Below are 15716 nucleotides of genomic sequence, written 5' to 3' on the forward strand. Positions count from 1 at the left end.
GAGATCTCAGTAGAGCCAAGGACAGGGCTCCTCCCTGGCAGCTGTTCTGCCTGCACCTGCCAGGTCCCAGGCTAACCCTGTGCCTGCCCTGTCCCCTCCAGGTGGGCATCAAGATCCAGAACCTGTACACAGAGCTGGCCGATGGCACCCATCTGCTGCGGCTGCTGGAGCTGATCTCAGGGGAGGCGCTTCCAGCACCCAGCAGGGGCCGCCTGCGTGTGCACTTCCTGGAGAACAATAGTCGCGCGCTGGCCTTCCTCAGGGCCAAGGTGCGCCTTGGGGTAGCGGCTGTGCCAGTGCTGGGTGGGCATCTTCCCAGGGTGGGCCACAGGGCAGGACAGAGAAGGACACTGAGGACTCCTGGCTTGGACAGCACCCAGCTAGCCACAGCACAAACTTGCCACATGCTTACTAGGTCTGAAAATGTCACTTCTGTAATCAGGGAACTCTGCAGGGTTCTATGCTGAATGACTCTTCATGTTCTCCTAAACTTCTCCTTTCATAAATGTGGATACAGAAGGCCCCGATTATTTACCAGGCAAACACACAGTCAGCCAGTGAGCAGAGCCAGGCATGGAGGTATGAGAGAGGCCATCAGGGGGGAAAAGAAAGGCCCGGCCAATGAGCAGGCAGCGGGAGGGAGACAAGTCTCAGCAAGCAGGAGAGAGCCAAGGTCTTCCCTCTGGAGCCCTGGGATGGGTGTGAGCCCCGTGGCCCTTGGGAGAGGCCCTGCAGTCTCCTGAGCTTTACTACTGGCCCATCATTCACACCTGAGAAGAAGGCGTCCTTGACCCAGAAACACAAGAGGCCACTATGGTTGAGACAGGACAAAGAAGCAGTCCCAACACAGTCACCAAGTAGGGATTTCCACCGAGTGCCAAGCATTTTAGGTCAGTGCTTGGGACACCATAAGCAAAGCCACCCCTGACATCAAGGAGCCTGTGACAAGCCAGACCAGCTACATGCTGGTAAATGTTTCAATACTGATTCTCTGGGGAAAACCAAAGTGCTGGTTTACTTATTTGCTGATTTCTATGGTGCTCATCATGGCCCCTTCAAACTGCCAGCTGACACTGCTGAACACGGAGCTGGGAGGATCAGCTGGCAGGGGCAGACTCGGCATCCAGCCCCCAGGTGCTCCAGCAGAGCTGAGGCGAATGCAGCAGAGGCAATGTGCCAGGGAGGGAGGGGAGCGAGGGAGAGGGATCCTTCAGAGACCTGCCAGACACGCACGGTGTACCCAAGGAGACGATCCCCAGATGTGGTTCCCCACAAAAGGCGGTCAGTTAGGCCATCGGCCCCCCTGGTCCTGCAGTCCTGGCTGGGGCAGGTTAGATCCCAGGGCCTCCCACCCCACAGCAGGCCTCCTCGAATTCTGGCTCCTCTTGGGAACCTAGGCTTTATGGCTTAGCCCAGGCACCTGTGCCCACAGGTGCCCATACCGCTCATTGGGCCAGAGAACATTGTGGATGGAGACCAGACACTTATCCTGGGGCTCCTCTGGGTCATCATTCTGCGTTTCCAGATTTCCCACATCTCATTGGACAGGGTATGTCTCAGACCCCAGCACCCCATGACCTAGCCCAGCCCTGACCCCCACTCAGGCCTTTGGGACAGCACAGTCCCACCCACCCTTTATGATTCCCACATCATCCACAAATCAGTGTTCACTCTTCAGCCCAGGTATTGACCCCCGAATGTCAGATATGCTGCCATGAGGTAGCCTGAGAACTGGAGTCCGGGCCTCACACCTGAGTAGGGGCCGGTCACTCATGAGGTCGGGGTAGGGTGACCCAACAAGTCAGCTCCAGCTTGTTAGGAAGCAGTCACTGAAAAGAAGCCATGGAGCCCACTGTGGTGCCACAGGCCTGTAACCCCAGGACTTGGGAGGTTGAGGCATGAAGATCAACGGGAGTTCAAGGTCGCCCTGGAATAGAGCTTGGGCAAGAAGGGCACAGGGCACCAGTGTAGGGCAGGACAGGGTGTCAAGGCCCTGGAGTCGTGAACAGGCCACCCCCCAAAAACTACTGAGTTGGCAGATCAGGAGGACCTCAAAACTCATACGTGACCATGAGCCACAGGGGAACAGGGCCTTATTTGTCCACATCCTCAGAGCTGAACCCATGTTGGGGAAATGACTGGACAGGTGGACAAGTCTAATTGACCACAGCTCTTTCAGGAAGCAGCGCTGGCCTCCCTAGGCTCCCCGTGGACTGGGCCTGCCACAGATCAACCCCTTGGGAGGGGCAGGGGCTGAGTCCCCTTCCTGGTGACTTAGAAGAGGCTGGACTCCAGCTGCCCTGCTACCTCCAATGCCCAGCCCAGCATAGCCCCCAGATCCCATGAGGCCCAGCCCAGCTCTCAGGAGCTTGGGCCTGGCCTGCTCACGACTTCAGGGCCTTGCCACTCTGTCCTGCCCCATGCTGGTGCCCAGTGTCCTTCTGGCCCAAGCTCCAGGGCCTGCTCACTTCTGAATTTATTAAGAGCACTGTAGTGAGGGGAGCAATGGAAGGACAGGAGATGGGACAGCAAACCTGGAGAGGGGGGTTTGGGGAGCGGGAGCCGGTGGAGGGAGGGAGAGGAAGCAGAGAAAGAGTCCACTGAGGGAAGACAAGGAAAGAAGCCCAAGAAGAGAGGCAGGAGAGGGAAAGAAGCACTGACTGAAGAGGTGAGAGGGAATGGTGGCAGAATAAAAGAATCATCTCCCCAAAACAGGGGAGGGCGCTGGACCCAGCCCCTGAGGCACTGGGCATGCCCGGCCTGTGCCCACCACACTCCACAGAGAGGATCCCAGCCCTGTCCCAGCCTGACTCCCCACAGCATGAGGCTCTGCTGCCCCGCACAGTGACTATGCCTCCCTGTCCTTCCAGGAAGAGTTTGGACCCAGTGCAGCCCAGCTGTCTGCCAAGGAAGCTCTGCTGGTCTGGTGCCAGCGGAAGACAGCCAGCTACACCAACGTGGCCATCACTGACTTCTCCCACAGCTGGAGGGATGGGCTGGGCTTTAACGCTCTCATCCATGCCCACAGGTGTGGCCCAGCCCAAAGCCTCCACCCTCTAAGCCCAATGCACTGGGCTCTGGGACTTCACCTACCCACACCCTAGAACCTCACAGCTCTCAGGCCCAGAAGGAGGAGAGGAATTGTGCCCAGAAGCAGAGAGGGCTCTCAACCCTAGTGGCCTAGGTTAGCCCCTCCCCACTCTTTGGGACAAGGTTTGCCCTGACCCTAGCCTTCTCCACTTCCTGTGGAACCACTTTCTGGCTCTTTTCTCTGTCCTCTCCCTGTGCTGTGTCTTCCCCTTCCCCCCAGTACTGGGGATTGAACCCAGGGCCTTGCCCCTGAGTTACACCACTAGCCCCTTGTTTATTTTTTGAGACAGGTTCTCTAAGTCACTAAATTGCCCAAACCAGGCATGCCTGTCCTTTTAAACTTCTCCCGCAGCCCCTGGGTTGCCCCCAACCATCAGAGTCCTACCTGTACCTTCAGCGGGGGACTCGGGTCTCAGGGTCAGAGGGAGAGGAAGTGTGAACTGCAGATATGAACGTGTACGTCTTGCAGTCTATTAAACTAAGGCAGGACATAACCCTATCCTCTGCCAGACCAGACCTGCTGGACTACAGCTCCCTGCACCCCAGTCGCCCACTGCACAATCTCACCTGTGCCTTCCACGTGGCTGAGCAGGAGCTGGGCATTGCCCAGCTGCTGGACCCCGAGGATGTGGCAGCCCTACATCCAGACGAGCGCTCCATCATGACCTACGTCTCCCTCTACTACCACTTCTTCTCTCGCCTGCAGCAGGGACAGACAGTCAAGAGGCGGCTTGCTAAGGTTCGTGCTAAAGGGAGTCGGGGCAGAGCCGTGGCACTGAGCACCAGTGGCATGAGCATGGGCCCCAGAGTCAGGAAGACCCAGGTTTGAAACCTGCCCCTGCTTCTTAACTTGCTGTGTGGTCTTGGCCAAGTTACCCAACTTCTCTATGCTCCATATATAACACAGAGAGGACACCTGGGTAACAGAAGGTTGTTGGGCACATTCAAGGGAGCCAAAGAGAAGTACTCAGCCCGGTGCTGGAAAGCCAGTAGAGCAGTGTCTCTCCTGTCCCTCCCACTCGCTGGCTTGCAAACCAAGCTCCTAATGGATTAAAAGGCTTACAGCCAGGAGTCTGCAAGGACAGGAGTAAAAAAGGCTCTGTTGGAAAGGTTACGCCAAGTCCATGCATCTGGGCAGCTCCCTCACTCTCTGGACACAATGGCAGAGGCTGAGGCCTGGGAAGTCTGTCTTCAGGATGAGGGTGACACAGGGAGAGAGCTCTGAGCTGTCTTAGAGGGAGGAGACCACAGGGAAGGGCAAGAAGGCTTGGAAAGAAGAGCCGGAAGGGTCAACCCCAAAGGTGGGGACATAAGGAAATACAATCAAATAAACTTAAACTGCACCTCAGTCACTTCTGGGTGAGTGTACAATGTCCTGCTTTTCTGAGCGACCCTCACTCTGCTGAAGACAGAGTCACAGACCTTCTGGGCAAGTCTGGCTATACCCAGCATCCAACAGGGAAGGGCCTCCAGCCCAGGGGCACCCTGACCCCTTCCCCTGCCTCCACCAGATCCTGCTCCAGCTCCAGGAGACGGAGGCACTGCGGACGCAGTATGAGCAGCTGATGGCCGACCTGCTCCGATGGATTGCAGAGAAGCAGCTGCAGCTGGAGGAGCGGAATTTCCCAGACTCCCTCCCCGACATGTGCCAGCTATTGGCAGCCTTTGCCTCCTTCCGTGCCCAGGAGAAGCCACCTCGGCTGCAGCAGCGAGGTGCTACAGAGGCTCTGCTCTTTAGGCTGCAGATGGTGCTCCGAACCCAGAACCGCAGGCCCTTCGTGCCTGTCGAGGGCCTGAGTCTTGTGGAGTTGTCCCAGTGCTGGGCAGCACTGGAACGGGCAGAGGCTGCCCGGAGCCAGGCTCTGCAGCAGAGGCTACTGCGGCTGGAACGATTGGAAACCCTGACCCGGCGCTTTGAACGCAAGGCTGCCCTGCGAGAGAACTTCCTAAAAGATGCAGAGCTTGAGCTGAACCAGGCCAGAATTCCGCCAGCCAGCCCAGCCACAGTGGAGGCAGCCAGCCAGAGGTTGGGCATGCTGGAGGCCAGCATTCTGCCCCAGGAGGGGCGCTTCCAGGCCCTGGTTGAGATCGCAGACATCCTCCAGCAGGAGCAGTACCACAGCTGGGCAGATGTGGCCCACAGGTGAGCCATCCTCACAGCAGGATGGGCTTTCCTATCACATCCCCACCTTTGCAGGTGCCTATTCCCAGCCATGGAGGAGAAGGTGGTTTATGGATTTAGGTCTCCTAAAAAGATCAGTCTTCCACATGTGTTTGAAATTCCATCATCAGTAATTCATCCCATTGGTAAAGTATTGTCCTTTCTGGATAGACTCTGATTAGCTCACTCACAAAATGGGCATTTATTTATCTACTCTGTCCCATGCTCCATTCTAGGGGCCAGAAATGTAGCAGTGAAGAAGACAAAAAAAAATCTCTCTCTCCTCATAAGGCTTACACACTATTACGAAAGCAGACAAATACGAAAAATCTGGACCTCAAATTCAAGCCCAGTCTAGGCAATTTAGTGAGACCCTGTCCCACACACAAAAAAAGTTTAAAGACTGGAAACATAGCCTTGGGTGAAGGCCTGGGTTTAATTCCCATTACCACACACACACACAAAAATTAATCTGAGCATCCGGAAGGGGCATCAGAGCTGAAGGCCTGAACCTTCCAAGCCCTCTTCTGGTGTCTCTGCCTGTGACCCGGGCAGGACACATGCCGTGATCTCTATAAACCAGGACACTTAAGTCCAGATCCTGCCTCCAGTCTAGAAGTCTGACTCCTACAGTGCAGCCAAGCATACCATAGCCAGGAACCTGGAGGGAGCTTTCTGCTCCTGCCTGCTGGACCCTTATTCTTGTCCTTCAGGCAGCGGGAGATCACTGGGCGCTGGCAGAAGCTCCTTCAGCATCTACAGGAGCAGAGAAAGCAGATAGCAGGTGTGCAGGCTGTGCTGAACCTGCTGCAGGAGGTGGAGGTTACCGCAGAACGGCTCCGGGAGCTGCAGGTGGGTACCAGACCAGCCAGTTTCTGGGAACCGTAGCAGGGTATAGGAGGCCAGCATCTTGGGACTGCAACGACTGCTTTCTATCTGGTCAGGTGCCGGCAAGCTCCACCAATTGTGGGCGGCAGCTGGAAGAAGTAGTGGAGCTGCTTCAGAGGCACAACCTGCTGGAGGCCCAGGTCTCGGCACACGAGGCCCACGTGAGCCACTTGGCGAACCAGACGGCAGAGCTGGACCCCTCCGTTGGCATGAGCGTGGAGATGCTGCAAGCCAAAGCCAGGGTGCTGGTTCAGCTCCACCAGAGACTGGTGTCTCTTGTCAGGGCCCGGTAAAGGCTGGCCCGCAATTCCTCATCCCCAGCCCTTCAACCTCCTCTGAACTTCTCTGTAACCCAAATTATCTCCGGCCCAGGCTAAATATTGCTGGCCTGGCAGCCTCCTCTGCATCTACTCTCCGCAGCCAAGGCCTTTTTGTCTCACCTGTTGAGTCACCCAGAGAAAAGAAAAATCCCATCTAAGGGCAGGGTCTGACCGCGGTGGGGTACCCCTTACCCAGCCCTACTCCCTAAGCCAAGCCCTCCGTGGCCTTACTGCCCTCAGGCGGGCCCTACTGGAGCAGACTCTGCGGCGGGCAGAGCTGCTGCACAGCTGTGAGGAGGAGATGGCTTGGCTGGAGGGGCGCGCACTGCAGCTGGAGCAGACGGCGTTGGGCCAGGACCGCAGCCAGATCGCAGACGCCCTGCAGAAACACAAGGTGCCCATTCCTCGCCACCGGCTGGCCCTCACTTGCAGCCCTTCCGATCCTCCTCCCTCTCCTCGTCATCGAATCCTGCCCTCTGCTAGGCCCTAGAAGCAGAATTCCACAGTCACAAGGCTGTGTGCTCAGACCTCGTGCAGAGTGGGCGCGTACTCAGCACTCAGGGGCCCTCGACGCAGCCAGATCCCCGGGAGCGCACCGAGGCTGTGCAGGGAGCGTGGCAGCTGCTTTGCAACAGGGCAGCACGGCGCGGACGGCGGCTACGGACAGCCCTGCTAGCGCTGCAGGTAGCGGCGCAGGGCTGGAGTCAGATGAGAAAGGGGTTGACTATAGGCGTGGCCTCTTGGAGAGGCGTGGGCCCAGAGGCGGGCACTGTAGCGCTGTTTCCAGGGAGGGACTGTGGGGCGTGGCTTCAAAGCATGCGCAGCGGACCTTCTGGGGCTGCGCGGTGGGGCGGGGCTTCTGGTGGGCGGTGACTACGGGCGGGGCTTCGATGGCCGTGATTGGTGGGCGGGGCGGACATCATTGGTGGGCCGCTGCGGGCGTTCAGTCCAGCTCCTCTTTCTAGTACTTCGAGGATGCTGCGGAGGCGTCCTCGTGGCTGCGTGACCTGCGGCAGGCGCTGGGGAGCTCGTGCGGTGGGCAGGACCAGGCGTCCGCCCAGGTCTTACTGTTGCGCCACCTGCGGCTGGAGCGCTCCGTGCGGGCCTTCGCTGTCGAGTTGCGGCAGCTGGACGAGCAGGCGCGAGTGGCCGTTGCACAGTCGTCGCTCACGGTGCGTGGGGCACTGGAAAGGGACCCAGAGTGCACCGCAGCAGGGCTCCACAGATGGCAAAATGGAAAGACCTTTGTGGCCCTGCTCTGGGGATCTTGGCTTTCCCCTGGGCATGGGTGTGCATATGACTCACCATCCCCTGCATTCTCAGCGGCATCTCACAGCTAGCTGAGCCCTGAAGCAATGGAACCCTGTCCAATGTGACAGATCATAAAAGACAGCTGGGTGTGGGTTAGTTTGCCCAGCACAGTCCTGTATGTTAAACAGATTCCTCCAGAAATGCCCCTTTATTTTCAGTCCTAGAGTGACCCTTCACCCTCAGCCCATTTTGGCTCTCCCAACCTGACAGACAGCCTTCCTGAGTTTGGGGTGGCCTAATCAGTCGTTTCTGAAACTCCTCCCCCAATTCATAAGCTCTTGGTTTCCAAAAGCACTATGGCAGGCTGTTGAAGGTTGCCCCCTTTCAAGAAGCTGGGAGTGTAGTTCATAGTGCAGCCTTCAAGATCCCCAAACTTGTGCCTGTACTTGGGCTGTCTACCCTCATCCCTAAAAGAGCTCCAGCTCCTAGGAGCCCTCTCTGCTCAGCCTCGTCGCCCGCATACTTTTGAGGTTCAGCTCCCATCCTCCAGATCCAGCTGTGTATTTAGTAGCTGACTGGGGACAGGACTGTGAGTTCCAGTCCCACCCTACACTGAACAGCTTTGTGACAGTTTGCATTCCCAGGTTTGAAAGGTCAATTCTTCCCTGTTCCTTTATGCCTTTATGCAGGACCACATAATTAATAATTTTAAAAATAGATCTATGTTAGCAATTGTCTGGTCTAAGCCCCTTGCTTTACAGGAGAGGTAAGTAAGGTTCAGAAGGACCACATTTAGGGACTCACCGTTAACCCCACTCGAGAGGCCTCCCAACCTCCATCTAGGGCTGCTTCGCCTTCACCCCACACTGCGTCGTCATGTCTCCTTACAGTACTAACACAAAGTGCTTTTGATATAGGAAGATAGCTTTGCTTCTTCCTGTTCTCCATGCCCTCCCTGCCTTTCCAGTTTGCTAATTATTTAAATGAATGAATAGGAGCTATCTCGTCCCTTTCTTGTATCCTCTGCTACCCAAAAGATGCTGGCAATGACAGGACAGGCCTACCCCTTGACATTTTCAGACGTCTGCCCTGCATTGGAGGATTGCATTGTTGTCCCCACTGCTGAGAGGGGCACCCTCTTGGTCACCTAAGTGGAGCCCTTCTCCCTCCTCTCAGGAGGATCCCCCAGAAGGCTGGAGCAGGACTGATGGAGACATAACTGGGAGGCCCCAGGATGGAACCCACATCTTAGCAGCACCAGGCAGCCAGCACTCATGCTCCCAGGTCCAGATCCCCTTGGTCTCTAGAGGTACAAAATCAAGATCTATGTGAGGGGCCAGGGATTTAGTTAAGCAGTGTAAGTGTGCCTGCCTGGCAAGCACGAGGTCCTGAATTCAATCCATGGTACCAAACAAACAAACAAAAAATAACTATGTGGGAACTTAAACAGGCTGTCACAAATGAAGATATTAAACATCTTTGGCTCCCTCTGGAGCATCAGGAACTGAAGGGAAAAATTAAGGGGAAGCAAACAAGCTCATCAGAAAGAGGGAAAGAGTGCTGGGCACTCAAAGGAGAGCTCCTGGGTGGGGAAGAGGAGTGGGTCCTGAGCAGCCCTCAGCCTGTGCTCCCACAGAATCACCCTTTGCCTGGCTCCCAGAGGCTCTGGACACCTGGGAACTGAAGGACTCAGGGCACTTCCAGGCCAAGGTACCCATCAGCCATGGCATGGAACAGGAGTTCCAGGTACAGTCACCAGCCCTGCCCTGCCAGGACTTCTGCTGCTGGGTGGGAGCCCTGTCTGGAAAACTCTGGCTTCTCTGGAACAGGTGGTGTCTGCCCTGGGCCCTCCAGGAGGAGGCATGAGGATCACTCACCCTGCTAAGCCTGGCCTCAACTTTGACCCCAACACCATACTCCAGACACAGGATTTCCTGAGCCAGGACTATGAGAGCCTGCGAGCCCTGGCAGAGGTAATGTTCTTGGTTCAAGAAATGTTCATCAAGCCCCTCGGGCTAGACTGTGTGCCTCCATCCCAGAGGCAAAGCACTTTGCCCTCAAGGAGCCCATGTTATAGCTGAGGGGCTGTCAAGTCTTGGATGGATGCAGTGTGAGGTGTGCTTAGGAGAGACAGAGTGAGCCCAGGTCTGCTGGGGAGGCACCTCAAGGAAAGAACCTTTAAACTGAGACTTGAAGCAGAGAGCAGGCAGCCCTGGGAAAGCTAGCCGAGACCTGAGGAAAGGCCAGGAGGAGGCCTGATGAAAGAGGCTAGAGTGCCCAGAGCAAATAGGCCAGGATGGCAGTTGCTAAGAGAGAGCTGGGGCCACCCAGAGGAGAGCCGTGGTCCATGGAAAACACACATTTGACCTAAGAGCAAGGCCCCATTGGTTCCCTCAGCTGGGTACCAAGAGGATTGTGGCAGGATACAGGGCCCAGCCACTGGGCAGGGATCTAGGCCCAGGACCTGGGCAAATGCTAGTGGGCCTGGGTGGGCAAGAGCACCCTAGACCTGCTCTATATACCCTGCAGAGGACACTGACCCTCACCCAGCCCTGGGCCTGCCTGTCCTTAGTGCCACAGGACCAGGTTGGAGGAGGCGGTGGCCCTGTTTGGCTTCTGCAGTTCCTGTGGGGAGCTCCAGTTCTGGCTGGAGGAGCAGATAGCCCTGTGCCAGTCACTGCAGCCCCAGGCTGACAACTTGGAGGTCATGCAGCTCAGATATGAGGTACAGCCCCTGGGAGCCTAGGAGGTCTTGTGGTGCCCTCCCCACCCCCGTTTCAGCCACCCTGTCATTCACTGCTGGGCCCCACAGCCAGAGTTAATTGTGGTCCCAGGGGGGAGTGAGGAGCTATCCTGATTCTGAGTGACAGACAACATATCCTTCAGAGGTCCTCCTTCTCCTCAGAACTTCCTCACTACCCTGGCCATGGGGAAGGACCGCTGGACTAAGATCAGCCATTCTGCTGAGCAACTGAAGCGGCAGTGTCCTGGGGACGCCACAAGAATCCAGCGTCAGCAGGCAGACCTGAGCCAGAGGTGAGAATCGGGAGGACAGGGTGATGAGAATGGGAGGCAGCAGAGCCCAGGCGCGGGGCAGCCCTCCATGCCAGGTGGAGAGGATGGGCAGTGTGAAAGACAGGTGGCAGAGGGACAGCCAGTCTGGCAGCTTCTGGCAAGAAAGGTTGTGGCCACGGTCCCAGGACAGGCAGGAGGGCCTCATGTGATGAAGACATCCCTGTTCCCTCTGCCTAGGTGGGAGCAGCTGGCAGCTCTGAAGAAGGAGAAAGGCCTGCAGCTGGCCCGCAGCATGGAAGTGTGTGGTTTCCTGCAGGAGTGTGGCCCCACACAGACCCAGCTGCGAGATGTGCTGCTCCAGCTGGAGACGCTGCAGCCAGGAAGCTCCAAGGATGACCACCATGCCCTGCAGTTGACCCTGCAGAAGGTCCAGGTGCTGGAGAGCAGGATCCACTACCTCCAAAGGGAGGCCACAAAGTACGGCCAGGTTCAGCATGGCAACGGTGCCCTAGGAGGCAGTTGGGCAGAGGGAAGGCCAGAGCAGGGTGATGCAGTGAAGAAGGGGACAAATTGGGGTGGGAGAAAGTGGCAAGAATGTGCTGGCAGAGGCGCTCAGGTGGCGGTAGGGATGGTCAGCATGAGAAAGTGTCCTCATGAAAGGAAGGGCCACATGTTTATGCTGCCTCTAGGTCATGGTGGGTGGGGGACACACACTTGGGTACAAGACCTATGCCTGGGTACCAGGTCCAGGGCAGGCCTGGCTGTGCAGTGGCTTTGTCTCCCAGGGTGGCAGAGTCAGGCCCTGCGAACAGTCAGCTCCTGAAGGAACAGGTGGAAGGGCTGCAGAGGCTCCTGAAGCAAGCACAAGCCCGAGGGCTCCAGCAGGCCAGGGGCCAGGCTGAGGCTCAGGCCCAGCGGAGCTTCCTGCAGGAGAGCCAGCAGCTGCTACAGTGGGCAAAGGGTGTCCAGGCTCAGCTGCACAGCAAGGAGGAGCTGCTGGACGTGGCCTCAGCCCAGAGGCTGCTGAGGGAATTCAGAGAGCTGCAGGAGAAGATCCACATTCAGCAGGACAGGTCAGGATGTGAGGGCAGGCAGGGCCCAGAAAGGGAGGGCAGGAAGTGTGGTCACCAGAGGAGTGGCCCAGGCTAGTGTCCAGCATGGTTCCTGAGGCAGATTTACATGGGGCAATGAGGCCTGGGTTGGGCAGCCTGCATGCTTCAGGGAGAGTCCCAGGAGGCAGAGCCCACTGGGCAGTTCCATTCAGTCTAGCATCCCCAGAATTCTGGGTAACACAGACCCCACTGGTCCTTGGAGTTGAATATCTCAGGACAGTCCACAGGACCCAATCACACCTCTCTGCCTGCAAGAATGATGTGACACCTGGCTGTCAGCCAGGGATACCACATGTGTCCCTAGGCTGTGCCCTGCCAGGGGGGGCCTGACAAGTATCCAGTGGCCCCCACTTGCTGCACCGCGCTGCCTGGTTTGGGCTACAGTAAAGCGGAAGAAACAGAGGCTCTAATTCCCACAGTGGTGCTACCTGTCCCCAAGTTGTGTGAGCTGCATGATGCTGAAGGGCACTCTTCCTGTCTGTTCAAAGGCTCCTCACTGGGACTGGGGATTTAGCTCAGCAGCATAATTTCCTACTTTGCAAGCATACAGTCATGAGTTCGATTCCTGGTACCAAAAAAACAAAACAAAGTCTCCTCGTGGGTTGGCCATGGCCCTGTGGGCAGGCATGTGTGTGGTTGTGGCTGCCCCAGCTTGTCCATTTGCCTGGATATTGGCCACTGGTGGTCCTCATTTATAGGCAGGCAAGTCGGAATGAGGCACGGCCAGGAGCATGGAGCTCCTGGGTCCTGAGCACGCACTCTCCTATGCCCGTGTGGCAAGGGGACCAACAGGGTAAACAGCTGCAGGGCTTTGTATCAACCCTCACATCTGCACTCCACCAGGAGAGACAGAGGAGGCGGAGCAGGAGGAAGCCGGAGAGGAGCCAGATGGAGTGTGACTCTCTCTGCTTCTTGTCCTGGACAGGCTGAAGCAGCTGGAGGCTCAGGGCCAGCTCCTGGCAGCCTCAGATGGCCCTCACTCCCAAGAGGTGACCAGCACCCTGAGGCTCCTGAGCCAGCGCAGCTGGGAGCTGAAGGCTGCATGTGAGCAGAGACAGCAGTGGCTACATGAAGGGCTGCAGCTGTACAGGTTTGGCCAAGAAGTGGATGGCTTCACGGCTGCCTGTGCTGACCATGAGGCTGTGCTATGCCTGGACAGCCTGGGGGTATGGTGCCTGGGATGTGAAACTAGGGTATAGCTCTCCCATTCCCAGAGGAAGTTCAATCCATGGGCCTGGAAGACAGGCTGGGCAGGACTCTATCCTCCAGGCATAACCTCAGGTCTCTGCACTCCAGGAGGACGTGAGGGAGACCCAGAGCCTGCTGCAGCAGCACCAGAGCTTTAAGTGGCTCCTGGGCACCCTAAGCCTTCATGCAGAGGCCCTGCAAGCCCGTGGCAAGAAGCTGGTCCAGAGCCACCACCCTGCTGCCCACAGGTGAGCCTAGCGCTTGGCCCCTGCAGGAGCTGCTACCCCAGGCTGGAGGAATGGGGAGGGCAAGGGATGGGTGGACTCAGACAGAGAAGAGCCCTTCCTGTCCCTGCCTGCCAGGGTCAGAGAGCAGCTGCAGAGTGTCCAGGTGCAGTGGACCAGGGTCCAGGAGAGGAGCGAGCAGAGGCGGCAGCAGCTGCAGGCTTCTCTCCAGCTCCAGGTGAGGGGACTCCTTAGGAGCAGTGCCTAAGAGCCCACCCTTGGCTAAATGTTACCATCAACCTAGCACTGTTCCACACATCCTGGCAACCACCCACACATACCTCCCGGAGGCAGACTTCACGGCTTGTGTTTCTAGATGAGGAGCACAAGCCACGGGGCTCTCAGAGGCTGCCGAAGCTTAATATGTGTTCAGACCGCACCAAGCTGGGTCAGTCCACTCCATGTCCCTCCCAGACCTTCTGCCAGTTTGGGGCAAGATGGTCGTGCATGAGCTGCTGTGACTAGAAGAGTGCAGACCTGAGCAGTGCTCCTTGTCTCTGGGCATAGTGTCCCTGTCCCCTGTCCCCATTTGGAAAGCAGTAACCTCAGGCTCCACCTTCCTTGCACACTAGGGTTGGTTCTGGATCCCGCTTTTCCCCACGGGGTCCCTGAAACCCCTATTTCTAGAGATAGGTCCAGTGCCAGCCCTTGTCCCTGGGCTGAGAGACCCGCTGTCTCCTGGGTCTCGGGCAGGAATGGAAGCAGGACGTGGCAGCGCTCATGCTGTGGATGGAGGAGAAGTGGGCAGTGGCAGCGGATGAGCCCCCCCAGGGACCTGGCAATGTTCTTCGGAAACTCTGGCGGCACCAAATGGCCGAGAGTGAGCTGCTGGCCACCTGTGGGCATGTGGAAAGCCTGCAGCAGGTAGGGATGCCAGACAGAGGGCGCAAAGCTGCCCCTCTTGAGTCTCAGCACACACCTCCCCCTGTGTGTAGAGCACAGTCCCTGAAGAAGACTCAACTTGGAGTGAGGGTTCCCTGCCACCTCCTTCACTCAGCTGGGTGTCCCCTGGCCCTGGCACCCAAACCAGCACGGAAAGCTGCTGCCGTTCCTGCCTCCATTGTCCAGGGTGAACTTACAGAGCCTACCCCTGTCCAGATCAAGGCCCTCACCTGCTTCCACCTAATGCCTGCTCCCTCTGTTCTGCTCCTCTCCTGCCTTGGTCATAGCTGGGGGACCCCTGAGTGGCCAAACCCCCAGCCATCCCGTGGAAAGCAGCTGTGGCCCATCACCACCCACCCCCACCGAGGTCCAGGCTACTGTGGTTGCTGGTGGTCCTGGCCACTCAGAAAAAAATGCCCTGGGCCTTGTCTTCACTTCAGGCTGGGAGAGAGCTGTTGTGCAGCAGACCACATGCCTGGAAGGACGTACAGACCAGACTTCAGGGCCTGAGTCAGAAGTGGGAAGAGTTGAAGCACAAGATGGCGGAGCGTGGGGTTGAGCTTCAGCAGGCGGGACAGCAGGAGCAGTTCCTGAGGCTGCTGCAGGTCACCTGGGAAAGGGCCCAGGGCGGGGCAGGAGTGGGCAGGAAGGGAAGGGCCTGGGTTGTAATCCTAGCATTCTGGGAGACTGAAGCAGGAGAATTACACCCTGGGCAATTTAGTAATTTAGTGAGACTGTCTCAGTTAAAAATAGAAAAGTAAAGTAAACTGGCTGGAGATAACTCAGTGCAAAGCTGTGAATTCAATTTCCAGTACAAAAGACAGTCTGGATGCCCTGATGCTTCAGGCCCCATCAGTCCTGCAGCATGTGGAAGCCTCTGGCCCACAATGGGTGGCACATGGCTTTACCCATCAGAAGGCCAGTACTTGTATGCCCAGTGTATGGTCAGCACTTAATCCTCTAGGGAGGAAGAAACATGAGAGGAGAAGACAAGTTTGGGCACTGCTAATGAAGTTCCTGTGGCCACTGCAGGATGCCAGGAAGCAGATGGCGCAGCTAGAGGAGGATCTGCAATCCACAGAGGTGGGGCAGGACCTGCACTCAAGCCAGAGGCTGCAGAAATGGCACCACCAGCTAGAGGGCAAGAGCCAGGTGCTGGCCAGCGAGGTGACTGCCCTCATCTCCCAGGTGCAGCATGTGGTCACCTCCCAGGCTGTCCTGGAGGAGGCCCTCCAATGCCATCAGAGGTGAGTCCATGTCTACCCACTCCCCTCCGTTCCATCTTCATCCTACTGTGTCCCCTCTTCCCCTACTGGCACCTAAGGAGGCTGAGACATCCAAATATCCTTATAGATAGGGTCATTCTGGGATGGGAGTGTCAGAGGCCCCAGTAGTCACCCTAAAAGCCTAAAGTCAGGGGGTCCTCTTGGGGAGGTGGGGTCCTGCACCTCCATCTGTCCCCCATCAGAAGAAGTGTCCCTGTAGTCCCTGGCTCAGCCGTGAAAGGGACCTTCTCACCTTGTCC

General features: G+C 57.3%; 1 protein-coding gene and 1 long non-coding RNA gene across 3 annotated transcripts in view; one reads left to right on the top strand and one right to left on the bottom strand.

Moving 5' to 3' along the window:
- Nucleotides 1-15716, top strand: part of Sptbn5 (spectrin beta, non-erythrocytic 5) — a 39991-nt gene that overhangs the window by 313 nt on the left and 23962 nt on the right. The window contains exons 2-22 of the mRNA XM_063250252.1: nucleotides 102-269; nucleotides 1433-1549; nucleotides 2871-3028; nucleotides 3601-3829; nucleotides 4602-5233; nucleotides 5965-6103; nucleotides 6196-6428; nucleotides 6700-6853; nucleotides 6943-7143; nucleotides 7425-7635; nucleotides 9457-9683; nucleotides 10283-10435; nucleotides 10616-10746; nucleotides 10963-11202; nucleotides 11511-11798; nucleotides 12763-13003; nucleotides 13134-13273; nucleotides 13388-13487; nucleotides 14003-14173; nucleotides 14632-14796; nucleotides 15224-15438. Coding sequence (XP_063106322.1) covers nucleotides 102-269; nucleotides 1433-1549; nucleotides 2871-3028; nucleotides 3601-3829; nucleotides 4602-5233; nucleotides 5965-6103; nucleotides 6196-6428; nucleotides 6700-6853; nucleotides 6943-7143; nucleotides 7425-7635; nucleotides 9457-9683; nucleotides 10283-10435; nucleotides 10616-10746; nucleotides 10963-11202; nucleotides 11511-11798; nucleotides 12763-13003; nucleotides 13134-13273; nucleotides 13388-13487; nucleotides 14003-14173; nucleotides 14632-14796; nucleotides 15224-15438 — 4313 coding nt within the window. The remainder of the gene's footprint in view (nucleotides 1-101; nucleotides 270-1432; nucleotides 1550-2870; nucleotides 3029-3600; nucleotides 3830-4601; nucleotides 5234-5964; nucleotides 6104-6195; nucleotides 6429-6699; nucleotides 6854-6942; nucleotides 7144-7424; nucleotides 7636-9456; nucleotides 9684-10282; nucleotides 10436-10615; nucleotides 10747-10962; nucleotides 11203-11510; nucleotides 11799-12762; nucleotides 13004-13133; nucleotides 13274-13387; nucleotides 13488-14002; nucleotides 14174-14631; nucleotides 14797-15223; nucleotides 15439-15716) is intronic.
- LOC134476399 (uncharacterized) lies at nucleotides 5430-7169 on the bottom strand. 2 transcript variants are annotated; one of them, XR_010048006.1, is made up of 2 exons: nucleotides 7056-7169; nucleotides 5430-6838 (listed from the first exon to the last, which is right to left on the bottom strand). It is a non-coding gene; the product is annotated as an uncharacterized LOC134476399 (long non-coding RNA). The 2 variants fall into 2 exon arrangements; XR_010048005.1 differs by having other exon boundaries at nucleotides 6988-7169.

Source organism: Cavia porcellus, unplaced genomic scaffold (genome assembly GCF_034190915.1).
Source record: "Cavia porcellus strain 051 isolate PalLab524CR breed Dunkin Hartley unplaced genomic scaffold, mCavPor4.1 scaffold_6, whole genome shotgun sequence".
Taxonomy (NCBI): Eukaryota; Metazoa; Chordata; class Mammalia; order Rodentia; family Caviidae; genus Cavia; species Cavia porcellus.